General features: G+C 36.5%; 1 protein-coding gene across 1 annotated transcript in view; it reads left to right on the top strand.

Annotated features, from left to right (window-relative positions):
• The window catches only part of ADGB (androglobin), a 170,805-nt gene that overhangs the window by 64,373 nt on the left and 89,205 nt on the right, over positions 1-17,227 (top strand). The window contains exons 11-13 of the mRNA XM_044247121.1: positions 4,048-4,222; positions 7,997-8,087; positions 12,436-12,565. Coding sequence (XP_044103056.1) covers positions 4,048-4,222; positions 7,997-8,087; positions 12,436-12,565 — 396 coding nt within the window. The remainder of the gene's footprint in view (positions 1-4,047; positions 4,223-7,996; positions 8,088-12,435; positions 12,566-17,227) is intronic.

Genomic DNA, 17,227 nt, shown 5'->3' with positions numbered 1-17,227 from the left:
TAAAAGTGCTTGGCTGTCCTACTGAGACATTAGTATTTAAACACAAAGTTAGTTTTGAATTTAAAGGACAAAAAAGATCACCCATGTTTGTTGTTAATTCAACATGCATCTATTGATTAAATATTATGTGCTAAACAATGATTTAGTCTTTGAGGACCTGGTAACAAGCAAGACCAAGAGAATTCCTTCCTTATAAAACCCAGAGTCTAATGAAGAAGACAGACAAGCCAACAAGAGTAATAAAGTTAGAAAATTGGTACAACAGAGATCATACAAAGTATCTGGCATATAATAGAAATAGTGTTCAAATACTGTGTGTTGGATGACTGACCAACTGAATGAGTCAGTGAGCAGAAAAATGAATATGGTGCACACAGCAGCAGCACATCTTTCTAATGGTTGACTAAGGAAGTCTTCCCAAAGAAAGAAGGGTTTAAGTGATGGCTTTAAGAAGTTAGCGTAATAAATGCGGAAAAGTGTGCTCAAAGCAGGTGTTTCTTTTGGAAAATCTGGAGGTAAAGGAGAGCTCACTGGGTTCAGAGAAGTACTAGAAATTGAGCAAATGTCAAGAGGAGAAGACTAGAGGCAGCTCGAGATGTGGGAGGGAGTCAGGACCTACAAAGTGTTATAAATCCTTCCTCTGGGGGTTGAAAATGGCTTAAAGGACCCAGAGGTTCAGGAATTAGCCCAATGTCTGTAATAATATCAAATGAACTATTTCACACATCTCCCCACCCACCTCCCATCTGGTAACCATCAGCTTGTTCTCTATAGTTAAGAGTCTGTTTCTTGGGTGAAATAGATGACAGGAATTAAGGAGTACGCTTGTGATAAGAACTGGGTGAATAATTGAATCACTGTATTTTATACCTGAAACTGATACATTGATAAATCAACTTCAAGGCAGTAATAAACCGGCTATAGCCTCACAGTCTCCCTAACTTACCTGCTGATTCTTTTCCATTAGCTATTAGGCTAATCTAGTTCTCCTTGCCAATCAGAATGAGATACAATGTTTTAAAGAAAAATCAACAAAAAAAGAATTCTAATAGAGTTTTTTTTTTTTAAAGATTTTATTTATTTGACAGACAGAGATCACAAGTAGGCAGAGAGAGAGAGAGAGAGAAGCAGGCTCCTTGCTGAGCAGAGAGCCTGACATGGGGCTCGATCCCAGGACCCTGGGATCATGACCTGAGCCAAAGGCAGAGGCTTTAGCCCACTGAGCCACCCAGGCGCCCCCAATAGAGTTTTGTTAAATGCAGTACGTCGTTAAAAATTTTAGCCCAAAGACAATGAGACCAATAAGTAAAATACAGGCAACACTTTCCATTTCTTGAAAGAATTGGTCCAGAATACAAGAGAAAGAACACTTGGAAAGGAACAAGATGGCATGAATTACCCCATTTTCTTGCTTTTGGATATTCGAAATAGTTTTGGTTTTATTTGAATAAGTAATCTGCAATTTCTAAGAAAACCATCCACTTGCTCAAACTCCTACTTTTAGACGATTTGAGGTATCTGGCTGGCTCAGTTGGTAGAGGATGTGACTCTTGATCTCAGGGTTGTGAGTTCTAGCCCCACCTTGGGGCTAGAAAAAGAATGTTTGAGGTGGGATGGCCAGAGGGGTGAAAAGGGCTTGTGGGCAAGGGAAATTCTAATGTAAGTCTATACATGAAATATTAAAAAATATTTCTCGAGTGCCTACTCAGGGTTTCATCCGAGTGAAAATTTACCGTTCTAAATCTCTCTCTGCCCCTAACTCTAATCTAAGAAAATATGAGGTCCTTTAACAAAGTCTCTCAATATCAAAATATAACTATTATCCAAATTATTATAAATTATTACATCATTCAGAAGTATCTTAAAATATGTTAGAAATAAAATGAAGTATGAGAAATCAGCTTACTTTCCTTAAATCCAGCTAGTATTTTTGTGGATTATTCAAACAATACCGTGGGTATTAATACTATACTTAATTATTTGAAACGAGACCTTACATTTTCAAATGCTTTAAATAACTTTATTTCCTGATGCTTTATGGCTCCAAAAAGAGTAGAGAATCTACATATTTGGTTGCAGTTAAAATTGAGATGTATAGGCCAAATTTAATGAATAATAAGTATCTGGAAATGATTCCGTTTATAAATACTACTTTGAGCAGGGCTTCTATTTTGGAGATGAAGTATAGTTTTTTTTTTTTAAAGATTTTATTTGACTAAGAGAGACAGCCAGAGAAGGAACACAAGCAGGGGGAGTGGGGAAGGGAGAAGTAGGCTTCTCACAGAGCAGGAAGGCCTACATGGGGCTGAAGGTATGACCTGAGCTGAAGGCAGATGCTTGATACCTGAGCCACCCAGGTACCCCTCAAGTATAAATTTTATAGTGTTCTTTTTTTGGTTACTATCCCAAGGCATTGCTTATTGAATAACAAATAAATTCTCCCATAAATTCCCATTTTGAGTGACAGGAAACTTTTAAATTTGTTGGGGTAAAAGTTGTAGAAAAAGGTTTAGACTTTAGAATATCTATGAGAAAATATTTTTAAGCCATTATAATACCAGAGGTTTCCACTTTTTTCTCAAGAAATTGCTAACATTCACCAAAAGGATAAAAGAGATGTAACTATTTCCTTTGCTTTTTTTTTTTTTTTTTCCTGAAGTGGGTTCCACACCCAATATGGAGCCCAACATGGAATGTGAATTCACAACCCTGAAATCAAGACCTGAGCTGAGATTAAGAGTGGGATGCTTAACCGATTGAGCCTCAGGAGCCACTCCTCTGCTTTTTAATTAGGCCTTTTTCCCCTTTAAACATTGAATCAGTTTCTTCTTTATTTGGCACATTTTTAGCACTTTTAAGTGGCTTTTCTGGACTCAACAGTGCACTGATAAGCTCTTTCCAATTATTAATTAATTGTTACAATCATTAGTTAATCCCTGGATTCAGAAAGAACTGTTTTATCTCACAGACACCCCACCTATTTTGCTTCTCCCGGAAATATAGATTGAGCTATAGAGAAACAAAGCACCAGGGCAAGGCATGTTCTGGCTGAGGCAATAATTTGCAACAGGCTAATTGATGGGTTTCTGGTCCTCATTTAAATGACTGTTTTATAAATTTACATTTTCAAGCATTGCTATTCGCAGAGAAATCAATAATGCAAAATCACTAGGAAGAAAAATAGTTATTGGCAAAACTGACTTAAATGTACTTATTTTATTTTACTTGAAATGTTTCAACATTTAGATTCTGAATGCCAGAATTTGCTACAGAATATATTACTTTAACTCTCACAGACTTTTTGATTTCTTATGGCATATTTCAGCCATCAGTGAGTTACTGAAGTTCTCCTTAAACATGATTCTGAATTGTTCCAAAGCAACACAGCAGCTTTAGAAGACCTGAATGTTTGCATGGGGGAAGCATCTTGGAGAATTACTTGATTTGGCAGGATTTGGGACAGCCTCTCTCCTCTGGCTTTCTATGAGTGGCTCCATTGTCGGGAGAGATCGTGGGGATTTCCTGTGGGAGAGCCTCTTTTTGAGGGTGAGGTGTAAACTACAGACAAGGAACTAGTTATCACCACATTGACCTGACCTACTAAGTGCAGTGGGCTTTTTTCTTTAATACTATGTAGCGGTTGCTGGTGACTAAACAAACAAACAAAAACTTCACATATTAAGCACTTTTATCAAATCTTTAACTGATCGTAATAATAATGGTTGATTTATTTTGGACCAAAACTGATGTACTAAGATTTTTTTTTCCCCAATCTCAGAAGGTCTTAAGCTTTTAGGACTGAAAAGTGGCTTCTAGCTCTAGTCTCTCATTTTGTATATGGGTAAATGGGGGCCTCAGAAAAATAAAAACATGAAGAGAAATACAAATGATAATAGTGCTTATGTTAGGAGGTGGAAATATAGGTTATTTTTCCTTTATTAACACTTTATTGTGGTGTCAGTATTCTTGTAACGACAAAAAAAGTGGTTTATTTAAATGCACAAGGCAATTTCACGTATCCCTCTACATGTGCCTTCTGCCCTTTAGGCTGGTTCTGCGGAGAAGCTGAGAGAATACGGCCTCTCCCACATCTGTAGCCACCCCGTGCTGGTAACCAGGACTAGGTCTTGCCCCCTCATAGCACCTCCGAAATCACCTCCTGTACCTGCCTGGAAACTCTTTCGTCAAAAAAAGGAAACTGTTATCACAGATGAAGCTCAAGGTATTGTTCCTGTTGTCTGCAGATCTTTCTAACAAGCCTTTCTCTGCATGACGGTCTAATAGTTTCATTTGTAATGAAAGATGTAGATCAAGGCAAACCACCTAACACCATACCTAAAGCCTACATTCAATTTTATATCTAAATTTTATGTCTTTAAAGGATCAATTCTCTACATGTCAGAAGCTGAGCAGTTTGGTTTGCATCTAAACTGATCAGCCGTGGTGCCTGGGTGGATCAGTTGGTTGGGCATCTGCTTTCTGCTCAGGTCACGCATGGTCTCGGAGCCCTGGGATCGAGCCCTGTGTTGGAAGTCCCTTCTTGGGGGGGTCTGTTTCTCCCTCTCCCTCTGCTGCTCCCCACTCCCCCCTCCCAGCTTGTGCTCTCCCTCTCTTATACGGATGGATAAAATCTTAAAAAAAAAAAAAAAAAAGAAAGAAAGAAAAAGAAAAAATGGTTTCCTTAAAATAAATAAACAAATTGACCAGCTATATCCAGGCCGTTCTTTGGGTGAGGGTATTGTCATTATTGTGACAGAAAATGGTTTGTAACAAATAATAGAAAAAAATGTAAAGAGCATATTTAAGCCACTGGTGTGAAATCACTCTAGTGTACCCTGTAGAACATAACTTTTGAATTAACTGATTTATGTTTAGAATATAGGAATGGAATTTCTGCCCTGGACTGGCTCCTATGGGAATGTTGTTCTAAGCCACCCTGAATGGCTGTTGGGCTAGAAATAAAGAGGTTCCTGTGGCTGTGGGGGGTGAGAGGGCCAGGGGACTGTGCCCACCTGGCTCTTATTCTCAGTTCACTTCTAACTTCTTCACAATCCCAAATCCTTCAATGTTTCTTCCCTCCAAGTCTTCATTCTTACTCTATTATTTTTCATGAGCACCAAGTTTGAATGGCAAAAGATGTGAGCAAGGGCATTAATTTAAAAAAAAAAATCAATTTTAACATGGAAGCATGAATCTGAGCAGATGTGATTAAAAAAAGGAAAAAAAATAATAATTTAAAAATTATGGCTTGGCAGAATAGCTCACAATTTTTCTTTAGGCTACATCTACTGCATTTCTGTGCCTAATTTAGAACTTGCAGTTTCTCATAAAGGATGATAAAGAATTGACCTGTCATGGATTATTTATCTATATATAGGCCTCTGTGCCTGTGGATATATATATCTTTCTTATTCCAAAACACTTCAATTGCTTTAATTGTCTTTGTTCAAAAAAGCTTTTTTTTTTTTTTTTAATGTCTTTTGTGTTTGTCTCCTTGCTTTTGCTTTTTCTCCCTTTGTCTTTGCTGATTGCTCATTGTTTTCTAATTGCATTCCTCCAGCAATGGGGATATCACATTCTAGAGGTTTTCACATTAGGGGTCCTGTTAACAGGTCTGTTAGACCCTAAGGAACAATGAAAGCAAAGCCTCTTGCCTGCTTACTAATGGCATCACTGGGAAGCTCAGAAGTAGGCTTTAAGCCTTTGGTGTCCTGCAGTCAGGCTTGTACCTTCTCTTGGTATTGTTTCCTGTGGCTCCAGCTACCAGTTCAAGACTAGTTGATTCCCCATTGCTGGTGACCAGAGGGCCAACCCTGGGTTCATGATGTAATCCCGAAGTCTGGGTGGTACTCAAAATCTTCCATGGCCACAGAGATTGGAATATATACCTGTTCCCTGCCTTCTACTTCCAACCATAATTTACATGTTTTTAAAATACAAATTATAACTGTTAACCATGTAATTTTCCTCACATTTGCTTTTTGCCCTACATGATACAAATAGTGCATCAGGTAGCAAAGATTTTCTAGCACAATGTTTTTTATCTTTTCCAGAAAAGAATAGAGACTAAAGAAATAATCTGGTTTAAAGGGAAGAAGAAACGGTCAATTCTTTATTTCTTTTTCTTTTCTTTTCTTTTTTTTTTTTTTTTTAACTAGGGCTATCTGCCTCTCTCCTGCTTGATTATTCCATTTCTTTACATCCTTTGAGCTTCTGCAGTGAGCTGTTGATGCCTGCTTGGGATACAGAACTTTCCAATTTTTTTTTTTTTTTAAGATTTTATTTATTTATTTGACAGAGAGAGATCACAAGTAAGCAGAGAAGTAGGCAGAGAGAGAGAGAGGAAAGCAGGCTCTCTGCCCAGCGGAGAGCCCGATGTGGGACTCGATCCCAGGACCCTGGGATCATGACCTGAGCCGAAGGCAGCGGCTTAACCCACTGAGCCACCCAGGCGCCCCCAGAACTTTCCAATTTTTATTCCTTCCTCCCACACCCTCTCCTCCTTCTCTTCCCTCCTCTTTCCCATTCTCTGTCTTTCTGAATCAGAGATCAGCTTTCACATGATACTTGAAAGAAAGTCTTTTGCTTTTAAATGCTATATTTTAGTTCAGTGTGTAGAGCCACACTGAAAACAGTTGTTCATTCAGAGCTTTGAGGAATAGTTGGATGAAGCGAAAAATATTGATCCCACAGAACTTTTTTGATTTCACAACTGATTGTAATGTCGTTCTAGGTAAGTGATGGCTCTGATGCAAGCTGGGGAAGAAAAATCTAAAATCGGTGGAAATCCATAACTGGTATGCCACCTCGAGTCTCACCCTGTAACCTCCTCTTTTTTTTTTTTTTTTAATTTTATTTATTTATTTGAGAGAGAGAGCATGAGAGGGGAGAAGGTCAGAGGGAGAAGCAAACTCCCCATGGAGCTGGGATTCCGATGCAGGACTCAATCCCAGGACTCTGGGATCACGACCTGAGCCGAAGGCAGTCGCCCAACAAACTGAGCCAACCAGGCGCCCTGTAACTTTCTTTCTTCTATGTATTCGGTTTAATATTTAAGGGGAAAATTAACAGGGAGAGAAAGAGAGATCATTTTAGTGGTGACCATGGAACAAGGAGAAAAAATTATGTACTTATTTCAAAGCTTTACTTTTTTTTTTTTTTTTTCCCCCAATAGTTACTTTTTCCACTGCTGGAGAAGCTTTGTTAAAACAATCATCTCTAATGTTTAATTTCAGTGACCACCATGGGATGCTTGGGCTCTGTACCATATGCATTGAGAGTTTCTTCCTTATAGATCAAGTTCAGACTCCTTAGGAGTCTCCACAAGGCCTTTCTTGATCCACTGCTTTCTCTTCTACCCATGACCTTCACTTTGTTACATTTTCTGTGCTTCTACTACCATCTCCAGGTGTTAGTCTGCATTTTCTCTTCATGTTTCAGCAATTGTATCGCAGAGGTCAACTTAAAGAACACAGTTTTAAGTGAAAAACATTTAAAGAAGTAACAGTGAGGGATGCTTGGGTAGCTCAATCCGTTAAGCGTTTAACTTTGGCTCAGGTCATGATCCCCGGGTCCTGGGATCAAGGCCCACATTGGGCTCCTAGATCGGTGAGGAGTCTGTTTCTCCCTTTGCCTGCTGCTCCCCCTACTTATGCTCTCTCTCTGTCAAATAAATAAACAAAATCTTAAAAAAAAAAAAAAAAGTAGGAATGAATGTCCAGTAATAACAAGGAGACGTTAACTTTCTCCCTTGAGATTTGACTGTTTCCCGTTTAAGTCTGGAAAGCAATAGAGAAGTAGACTTTAAATATCTAATATTGGCAGGACGTATAAAGCCTTTTAATATAAAACCTACGTATCCCAGTACATTCCTATTTCCCTCTTTTGAAATTTGTTGGATAAATAATTAGTGTTATCAGTACTATAATAGAAGTTAAGTTATGCATTTAATCTTAGAAGATTTTAAAAAGTACGTTATGCCACCTGTTTCTTTTAGAATTAATAACGGAGAAGCCCGAACAATTTCTTGAAATTTCAAGTCCGTTCTTGAATTATAGGATGACTCCATTTACCATTCCAACAGAAACGTAAGTATGTAACATTCTTTCCCACAAATACATCTTGCTGACAAATGAAGTATTTTGTGAATTGTGTGGTTAGAAATGTATGCTTTGGTGACAGATATACTAAACTTTGTATCACTGCGGTGATTACAGGAAAACAATATTTTTAGATTCTTTTTCACAGTAATAAGTAGAGAAGATAAATCCTGAATAGGTAAAAATAAAGCTTAACTATGCCTGGCTTTACAGCTTTGGGTACTGTTTTAGAATAGTAAAGTACTTTTTACTTTGTTTTACTTAAACATTAACACTAACAAATGCTTTTGGTTGTTATCTGATAATGAAATCATAAGAGCAGAGGGTTGTCATAAAAACCAGAGAGATGAAGTGTGTCAGTCTTAGGGGAAAAAAAACAAAACAAAAAACAACTAAGTAGAACACCAAAGACAATCAAGAAGTAAAAGGAGGAAGAGGAGAAAGAGAAATCCAAATATACTAATATTTGTCTATGGAAAAAGGGATAAAAATAAAGACTATCATCCTGAATCTAAAATTTCTAATGAGCTCAGAGAAGTGAACAGCAAGTCCACAAATAGCAATAAATGAGAAGAATTAGTGAGTGATATAAGGGGAGAATATGATTATCACCACTAAAACAGTGGTTTGTTATGCAGTGTTAAGTAACTAACACATGGGTATATACATATGTCGAAGATTACCTAATTTATAGCCTAAGCTTGTGGAGCTAACTGTACTTCAATTATCCACAATAACATTGTAATGCATAAGGATAAATAATAATGTGTAAAATGGTTTTAAAAAAATAGGGATTCTAAGAATTCAAGAATTCAAGGGATACAATAATAGCTGAAAGTAAGGATTCGGCAGATGTGTTTCATCAGAGATTAGATACAGCAAAAAAGACAACTGGCAAAATGGAAAACAGATCAGAGATAATATCCAGACTAAAAGATTAAGACTATACATTAATAAATAAATGAGGAAAAGTACAATAAAAACTAAAGGGACAAGTTGAAAAAGACCAACATATTTGCAAGTGGGTCTCAGAAATAGAGAGAAGGGAGAATAATGACAAACTAAAAATATAACGGCAAAATATCCTAAAGTAAAAGAGAAATAAAATCAAGTCAAGAGTCAATCAGAAAGTTCTGACATCAAGCAACGTAAACACAAAAAAACCTGCAACTAGACACATCTGGTAGAACCGAAGACAGATAGGGTACAGGGATATGTAGGGATAAAGTCAAAGTCCTGTCTCACAAACCAACATGGATGAATGTCACACAAAATTATTAGACCAAAGAAGTCTGGTGTAAAAGGTACACGGGTTGCTTTTAATTATCCTACTAACAGACATTATGCAAAGAAAAATAAAAAGCAATCCATGGTCTTGGAAGTCATGATGGTGCTTTTCGGTGGTGAGGAGGTCCAGCCGTGCTTGGGAGACACTCAGTACAGCTCAGGGGGCACTGGCAACATTAGCATCCTTTGGTCTGAATCATGATGACATGGCCATGCTTCCTTTGAGATTTTTCAGCAAGTTTTACACTTATGATTTGGTCCTTTGTTCAATGTCTTTTAAACTTAATAAAACTTTATGAAACATTTTGAATAGTTTATATTATAGGTCACCCAGTGCCCAGGAGTGAGGGGTTACCTTTCTTTGGATGTAGGGAGATCCGTGACAGGAATGTAAGCTGAGGAAGAAGAGCAGTTAAACTTGAGATCAGAAGTCAGTTCGTTGCATTGTTTTACTTTTAGAGCCTCTTTACATCACAGCCAGTTAATTGACATTGTATGAACTCTATTTAAGTTGAAAATATTAGATTCTTCAAAGCAGTTACTGTCAAGGCTCCTGTCAGTTCTGTGTACCAACAACTGACCACTGAGAAGGGGGTTAGGAGGGACCCCTTGGTAACACTCCTCTGGATAGTCCTTGGCAGTTAGTAATGTCAAGCCTTGAGGGACAGCTTTATCAACTGAAAACATGGTTTGCTGCTACTTTGATTTCAAAAATTTGTTACTGTTACAAATTTGTAAACCCAGTTTTCTTCAAACTTTTGTTTTAACTCTTCATAAAATCTTATTTTATACTTAAATCTGTGAATTTCCATAAAAGTTTTAAATATACTTAGTTTTGAAATTTATTTAAATATTTTAGATGGCATTTGCTATGTCACTATGTTTTGTTATCTCCCTAAGAACTTTAAAAGACAGAAATTATAGGAAATAAAATCTTGGCAAGTATTTAAATCTTTATTAAAGTTCAAATAATCAAGCTTGAATATTTTGAGAACCTTAATTTTTCCTGTATATACTATTAGTTTTTACAAACCAAAATTTTCTTATATAGTTGTAACTTAATCATGAAGCTAAAATTCAATAAATTAAATTAAATAAATTAAAGCCTAATTTGTTGGATTACGTAACATGCTAAGTTCTTTCATATGTTATAAATACAAAAGCATATCTACATAGAGTTTTCCTGAACTTAATATAAAAATGTTAGTGTTTCATAATTTTTCTAAATTTTATACTTAGTATTACCCACTAAATGATTTTCCCATTCCAAGTAACTTTTAATCATCTCTCAACTGAGGAGATTGCATACTGATCAGAGATTTTGTGGATTTTGAAAGCCAGAGCTGCAGACTATCAGGAAAAATTTCCTCATGACCCAGACTTTTACAATCTCTGTGTCAAAAAGCACAGGTTGGTTTCATAGCCTGAATTCCTTGAGTTACTCCCTTACTCAATTTTCTTATATTTTCTTTCAGCTTCATTATATGGTCAAGGTGGACAGAAGTCTAAAACCCAGATCTAAGTGACTCTGACACCTGATTGGATTCAACTAGTCACTGTTTGAATCTGTTATGACTTTCCTGGCTTTATTCAATCCAGCAGAAGCAAAAACAAATGTGAATGACATTTCATCCTACATGAAAGAAAAGTCCCTTGTCCTACTTTGCTGTGCAGTCAGAGTTCTCAGGTCAACATGAGTGCAATCCCTTTTTTTGGCAAATCCTTGAGAGTGATTGCTATCACATGTGATTTTCCCCTTGGAACTCTGTCTCTGCGAGCAACATGCCAAATTTGCCCATTCTTGGCTCCTGGCCTTGTGGGAATCAGAACCTCACAAATATGACTGTGCTACCCTCTAGTGGCAGTTTCAGGTAAATCAGACATGATTAGCTTGAGGCCAATTCATTAAGAACTTTTTCACTGAACACAAAAGGAAAAAAAGGAAAGTGTAGGAAATCTGTATACATGATATTTAATTTTATCTTTGTGAAGTATATAACCTAAAATGTATTTATCACAACAAATGTCTTTTTATTGTGCTTGTAAGCTCGTAGGAATGACAATGGCAATTCAAAGTCATGTCAGCAATAATTTGGAAGAAAATATCCTACACTTCTGTAGCTAGCATGAATGTCACGGTTATAAACTCAAGTGTTCAAGACTCACTCAGATTTCTGACTCTGAGTCCCATTTCACTGGTACATTACTCTAATACTGAGTTAGATCAGGTCTAAATGTCAAATTCCTACATTCTGATCATCAACATTTAAAGATGACCACCATAGTTTTAAAATAGCATTCCAGAAAAGTTTTACGACAATGCATTGACTGATATGGATATTTCTTCAGTAGTGTAGAAGGCAAGTCAGTGTTTTTAACAGGAAATAAAATTTGTTATCATATATAAAAGGAGATGTTAAAATGAACAAAATCAGAAATTCCTACTCTTGACAAAACTGCTGTTATTAATATACAATGTAGTATCAATCAGCTATAAAAAAGAAGGAAATCTTGCCATTTGTGACAACATGGCTGGAACTTAAGGGCATTCTGCTAAGCGAAATAAGTCAGAGAAAGACAAATGCCATGTGATCTCACTTATATGTGGAATCTAAAAAGTCAAAACCAAACACAAACATCCAAGATACAGAGAACAGATTGATGGTTGCCAGAGGAAGGAGGTACATGAAACAGGTAAAGTGAGGTCAAAAGGTACAAACTTCCAGTTATAAAATACACAAAGTCATGAGATATAATGCCCACTACGACTGCAGGTAACAATGTTGTATTGTATACTTGGAAGTTGCTAAGAGAGGAGATTCTAAGAGTTCTCATGACAAAGAAAAAAGATTTCAACTATGTGTGGCGATGGATATTAACTATGCTTGTGATCTTCTTACAATATATATGAATATCAAATCATCATGTTGTATACCTGAAACTAATATGGTGTTATATAGGAGTTACAACTCAATTAAAAAAAAGACAGTTATTTATTAGTAACTTCAAATAAGAAATTAGGATAACAAAAGTTTTTTTTTTTTATTAGCCACTTTGTACAGTCTTTTATTAAGAAAGGGGTGCCTCCTAGATTTGATTTATCATCCATTACCGAAAATGATGAAACCGCCACCATTAGTCAGCCAGACTTAAGCCAACTGACAGGAGCAGTTTCTCAGGTAACTATGTTACTCTTATTATCAGCCCAATTCGTACTTGTAAAATATCTTTTCTTTAACTTGTGAAATATATTATACACAAAAGACTGCGTAACATGCAATTGAAAAGACTAGAGAATGTTATGAAAATAAGCTTTTTAGATTATAAAGTGACATACTCATTCCTTATAGAAGTCCCTTGTATGGGGCACCTGGGTGGCTCAGTGGGTTAAAGCCTCTGTCTTAGGCTCAGGTCATGATCCAAGGGTCCTGGGATCGAGCCCCACGTCGGGCTCTCTGCTCAGCAGGGAGCCTGCTTCCTCCTCTCTCTCTGCCTGCCTCTCTGCCTACTTGTGATCTCTGTCTGTCAAATAAATAAATAAAATCTAAAAAAAAAAAAAAAGTCCCTTGTGTATCTCTTATCTTCCACTCAGAGTTTGGTGTTAACTAAGCCCATAATCTTCTTCTTCTTCTTTTTTTTTTTTTTTTAAGATTTTATTTATTTGAGAGAGAAAGAGAGAGCACATGAGCAGTGCAGTACAGCACAAGTAGAGGGAGCAACAGAGGGAGAGTGAGAAGCAGACATCCGCTGAGCAGGGAGTTGGGTGCAGGGCTTAACCCCAGGACCCTGAGATCATGACCCAAAGTGAAGGCAGACTCAGACCAGCTGAATCACCAGGCATTCAAACACATACTCTTCTAATTTTGCCAATTACATATATACATTTATAAACAGTATAACCTTAGTTTAATTGTTATGTAATTTTCTTTAAATGGACTCATTAATTCCTCTGGGACTTCCTTCACTTAGCATCATTTATGAGCTTTACCTGGTGTTGTATGTCATAGTTCATTCATTTCAATTGGTTGAAGATATCTAAATATAACCAAACTACTTTTTTTTTTTAAATCACCACATTGTTAATGGCTATAGTCATTGCTGTTTGTTTCTTATTTCTTCTTTCAGATTTTTATTTAAATTCTAGTTAGTTAGCATAAAGTGTAATATTGGTTGCTGGAGTAGAATTTAGTGATTCATCACTTACATGTAATAGCCAGTGCTCATGAAAACAAGTGCCCTCCTTCATGCTCATCACCCATTCAGCTCACCCCCCACCCACCTCTCTCCATCAACCCTCAGTTTGTTCTCTGTCTTTAAGTATCTCTTATGGTTTGCTTTTCTCTCTTTCCTTCCCCCTTTCCCATAAGCTCATCTGCTTTGTTTCTTAAATTCCACATATGAGTGAAATCATATGGCATTTGTATTTCGCTATTTTGCTTAGCGTAATATACCCTAGTTCCATCCATGTTGCTGCAAATGCCAAGATTTCTTTCTTTTTGACAGGTGAGTAATATTCCATTGTACATATATACCACCTCTTCTTTATCCATTCATCAGTCAGTGGGCATTTTGGCTCTTGCCAAAATAGTAGTTTGGCTATCGTGGACATTGCCACTATGAACATTGGGAGCTTCTTGTTTCTTACTATGGTAAGCAGCGGTACCATGACCATTCTTGTATGTCCCTGTACACATGCTCCAGCATTTCCAGAGTTCCAGAGTTTGTAACATTTTATGCACTGTGGCTCCTGTTGCCAATTTTGTAAAACTTCAGCACACAATGAAAATAACTGCATCTGGGTATTAGTTGAGTATCAATGACAGGGAATGGTGGAAAACTAAATAGATGTTTGGGTTAGCACCATGAGAACATATCACTTCACTGTTTGGTGGAGAAATGACTGCTAAGTATAGTTGCCAAATGGTTGGCCAGCTGCAGGTCATGGAAGTATCTGTAGGGAGTAACACATGACTACTTGAACCTAACAATGGGCCCCATAATTGCAATTTCAGAGTAGTGATCAACATATGTGACATTTGAAGATATTTGCAACAACTGTAATTATATGTAAAATAGTGTAATTTCTTCCATAAAGTCAGAGTAATTGCTAATAATATTGTGGTTTACTTACCTGCATTGATAAACCGATAACTGAAGAAAATGCTGAACTTGGACTAAAGATGAATTTTTTTCAACTCTACATGTTCATGGATTCCTGAAATTTTAACTCTGGACCCCAAAGGACACTCGACTAGGAAGTCTTGGTCCAGAATGTGAATCTGGGAGCATAATTGATGGGTCATGGGTCATTTACCCATTTGACATTACAACAAAATGCCAAACAATTTTCCAATACAGGTGTATCAATATCCACTTCTGTCATCCCTGGATAAGAAATTTCTTTGTAAGGCATCATGTCCAACACATATTACCTAATATTTCAAATTTTGCCAGTGTAGTCAGTGTCAAAGAGTATTTATTTCTTAATAGGTAATATATTCACATGTTCAAAAATAAAATATAAGAGACCCCTGGGTTGCACAGTCAGTTAAGCATCAGATTCTTGGTTTTAGCTCAGGTCATGATCTTAGGGCTGTGAGATTGAGCCCCATGTCAGGTTCCACGCTCAGCACAGAGTCTGCTTGGAATTCTTTCTCCCTCTCCCTCGGCTCTTCCCACTCATGCTCTCTCTCTCTCTCTCTCTCCAATAAATAAATCTTTAAAAAAATAAAAAATAAATAAAAATACAAGGCATATATAAAGAACTCTTGTTTCTATTAATATGCTACATTTTCACTGCTCTGCACTCCGTAGGACATTTGTTGCATTTTGTTATGCAAATTCAGAGAAACACACAGATAATATTCCATAGCCTCCCTTCTTCTATTCAAAATTTAACAAAAGAGTTTTTACTTAGTAAGTACTAGAGATGATTTCATATCTATACATAAAGAGTGTGTCTATTCTTAAAGTTGCATAATATTTCATTAGGTGACTGAACCCTAGTTCATTTCTACTCACCTCTCTAGATGACATAAGATACCTTGCAGGGCACACCATTGCATTCAAGTGAGCAATTTTTTTTTTTTTTTTTTTTTAGTATTAGTTGAAAAGCAGACAAACAATTGAGCTTGAATAGATTTGAACATTTTTAAGAGTTTTTCTTTAGTTTTAAGCTATTCCATGCAGTAGTTTTAGAGAGTCAAGAACACCATAAAAATAGTCAATCTGTTTTATTCCTCCTTATTCCCTTAGTCTTCCTCCCCAGAGTTGATCCCTTTTATTAGTTTTTCATCTGGTGCTTAGCTCTACATTTCTAAATAGTAGGCACGCACACCGTTGTTGTTGTTGTTTATCAGCACTGGTGAAAATGCGTGGCATATGGCAAACACAGTTACATAGTTATTCAATGATGGAATTCTATTATTTCTTGATCTATCAGTTTAGATATTACCTCTTGTTGTGGAAGATAATTATTTAGCACTGCTGTCCTCTCTCACAATGACAAACCTTCACGTTTCTCTGTCTTCCGGATTAGTTTACTTCTGAAGTCTTTGTTGGATCTATATTCTAGCTATATAAGAAGAATTACTGTGGAGACAATAAAGAAAAGAAATTCCCATGTCTGTCTGTCTATCTATCTATCTATCTATCAATCATCTATTGACATATCACACTTTATTTATTCATTCATCCATCAACGGACACCTGGTGAATAATTCTGGTCTGACATGGCTGTAAAAATATCTCCTGGAGATACTGCCTTCAATTCTGTTGGGTTTTTATCCAGATGTGGAATTATTGGAACACATCGTACGTCTACTTTAATTTTTCAGGACCTACCATACAATTTTTCACTTTATAGTCCACTAGGAGTGCACAAGACTTCCAGTTGCTCCACATCCTCACCAACATGCCCTCCTGTTTTATTTTTTTATAATAGTAGGCATCATAATGGATGTGAGGTAATAACTCATTATACTTCTGATCTGCATTTCCCTAATGATTAGTGATGTTGAACATCTTTTCATATGCTTTTTGGTCACTTGTATATCTTCTTTGTATAAATATCTAAGTCCTTTGCCATTTTTAAATTAGTTTATTTGATTTTTGTTGTTCTTTGTATAAGTTCTTTATATATTGTTGATGCTACCCTTTTATCAGATACATGATTTGCAGATATTCTCTCCCATTCCACAGGTTGCATCTTCATGGTATTGATGCACAGAATTTTCTATTTTGATGTAGTACAGCTTATCTATTTTTACATTTGTTATTGTTTCTGTTTAGTATGATATCCAAGAAATCATCACCAAATCCAATGTCATGAAGGTTTTGCCCTGTTTTCTTCTAAAAGATTTGTAGCTCTAATCTCTTTGTCTCTGTGTCAACCTTGTCATCCAAACTTTCTGTTGAGTTTATCTCACTTCCCTATTTTTAGTTTCTAAGAGCTCTCATTCTTCATTGTATTTTTTGTAGAAGTTTCTTATTTTGTAGATGGATGTTCTCTGATCTTCCTGATATTACCAATTTAAAAAATGTATCCCTATATATTGTTTTTGTTTTCTATTATTCTCCCCACCCACACACTTTAGTTTCTTTCTTTGATCTAAGTTTCCTTCCTCAATTGTCTGGTGATACTTTGTTGCACATATATATCCAAGGAATTCATGACATTAATTAGCTGCTGATTGGAGGTGGCTTTATAGAATAGCTAGAGCTTGTCAGCCGATAGGATTATTAATTTAGGATAATTGGGGGATAAATGAGCTTCATTTGGGGGTGAGATTAGCTCCAAAGGTAGATTCTTTGGGGGTTTTTTCCTTGGCCTTGGTCAGTTT

The sequence above is a fragment of the Neovison vison genome, chromosome 1, assembly GCF_020171115.1.
Source record: "Neovison vison isolate M4711 chromosome 1, ASM_NN_V1, whole genome shotgun sequence".
NCBI classification, from domain to species: Eukaryota; Metazoa; Chordata; class Mammalia; order Carnivora; family Mustelidae; genus Neogale; species Neogale vison.
Note: the sequence above shows the minus strand (reverse complement) of the source record. Positions and strands in the feature narration are given on the sequence as shown.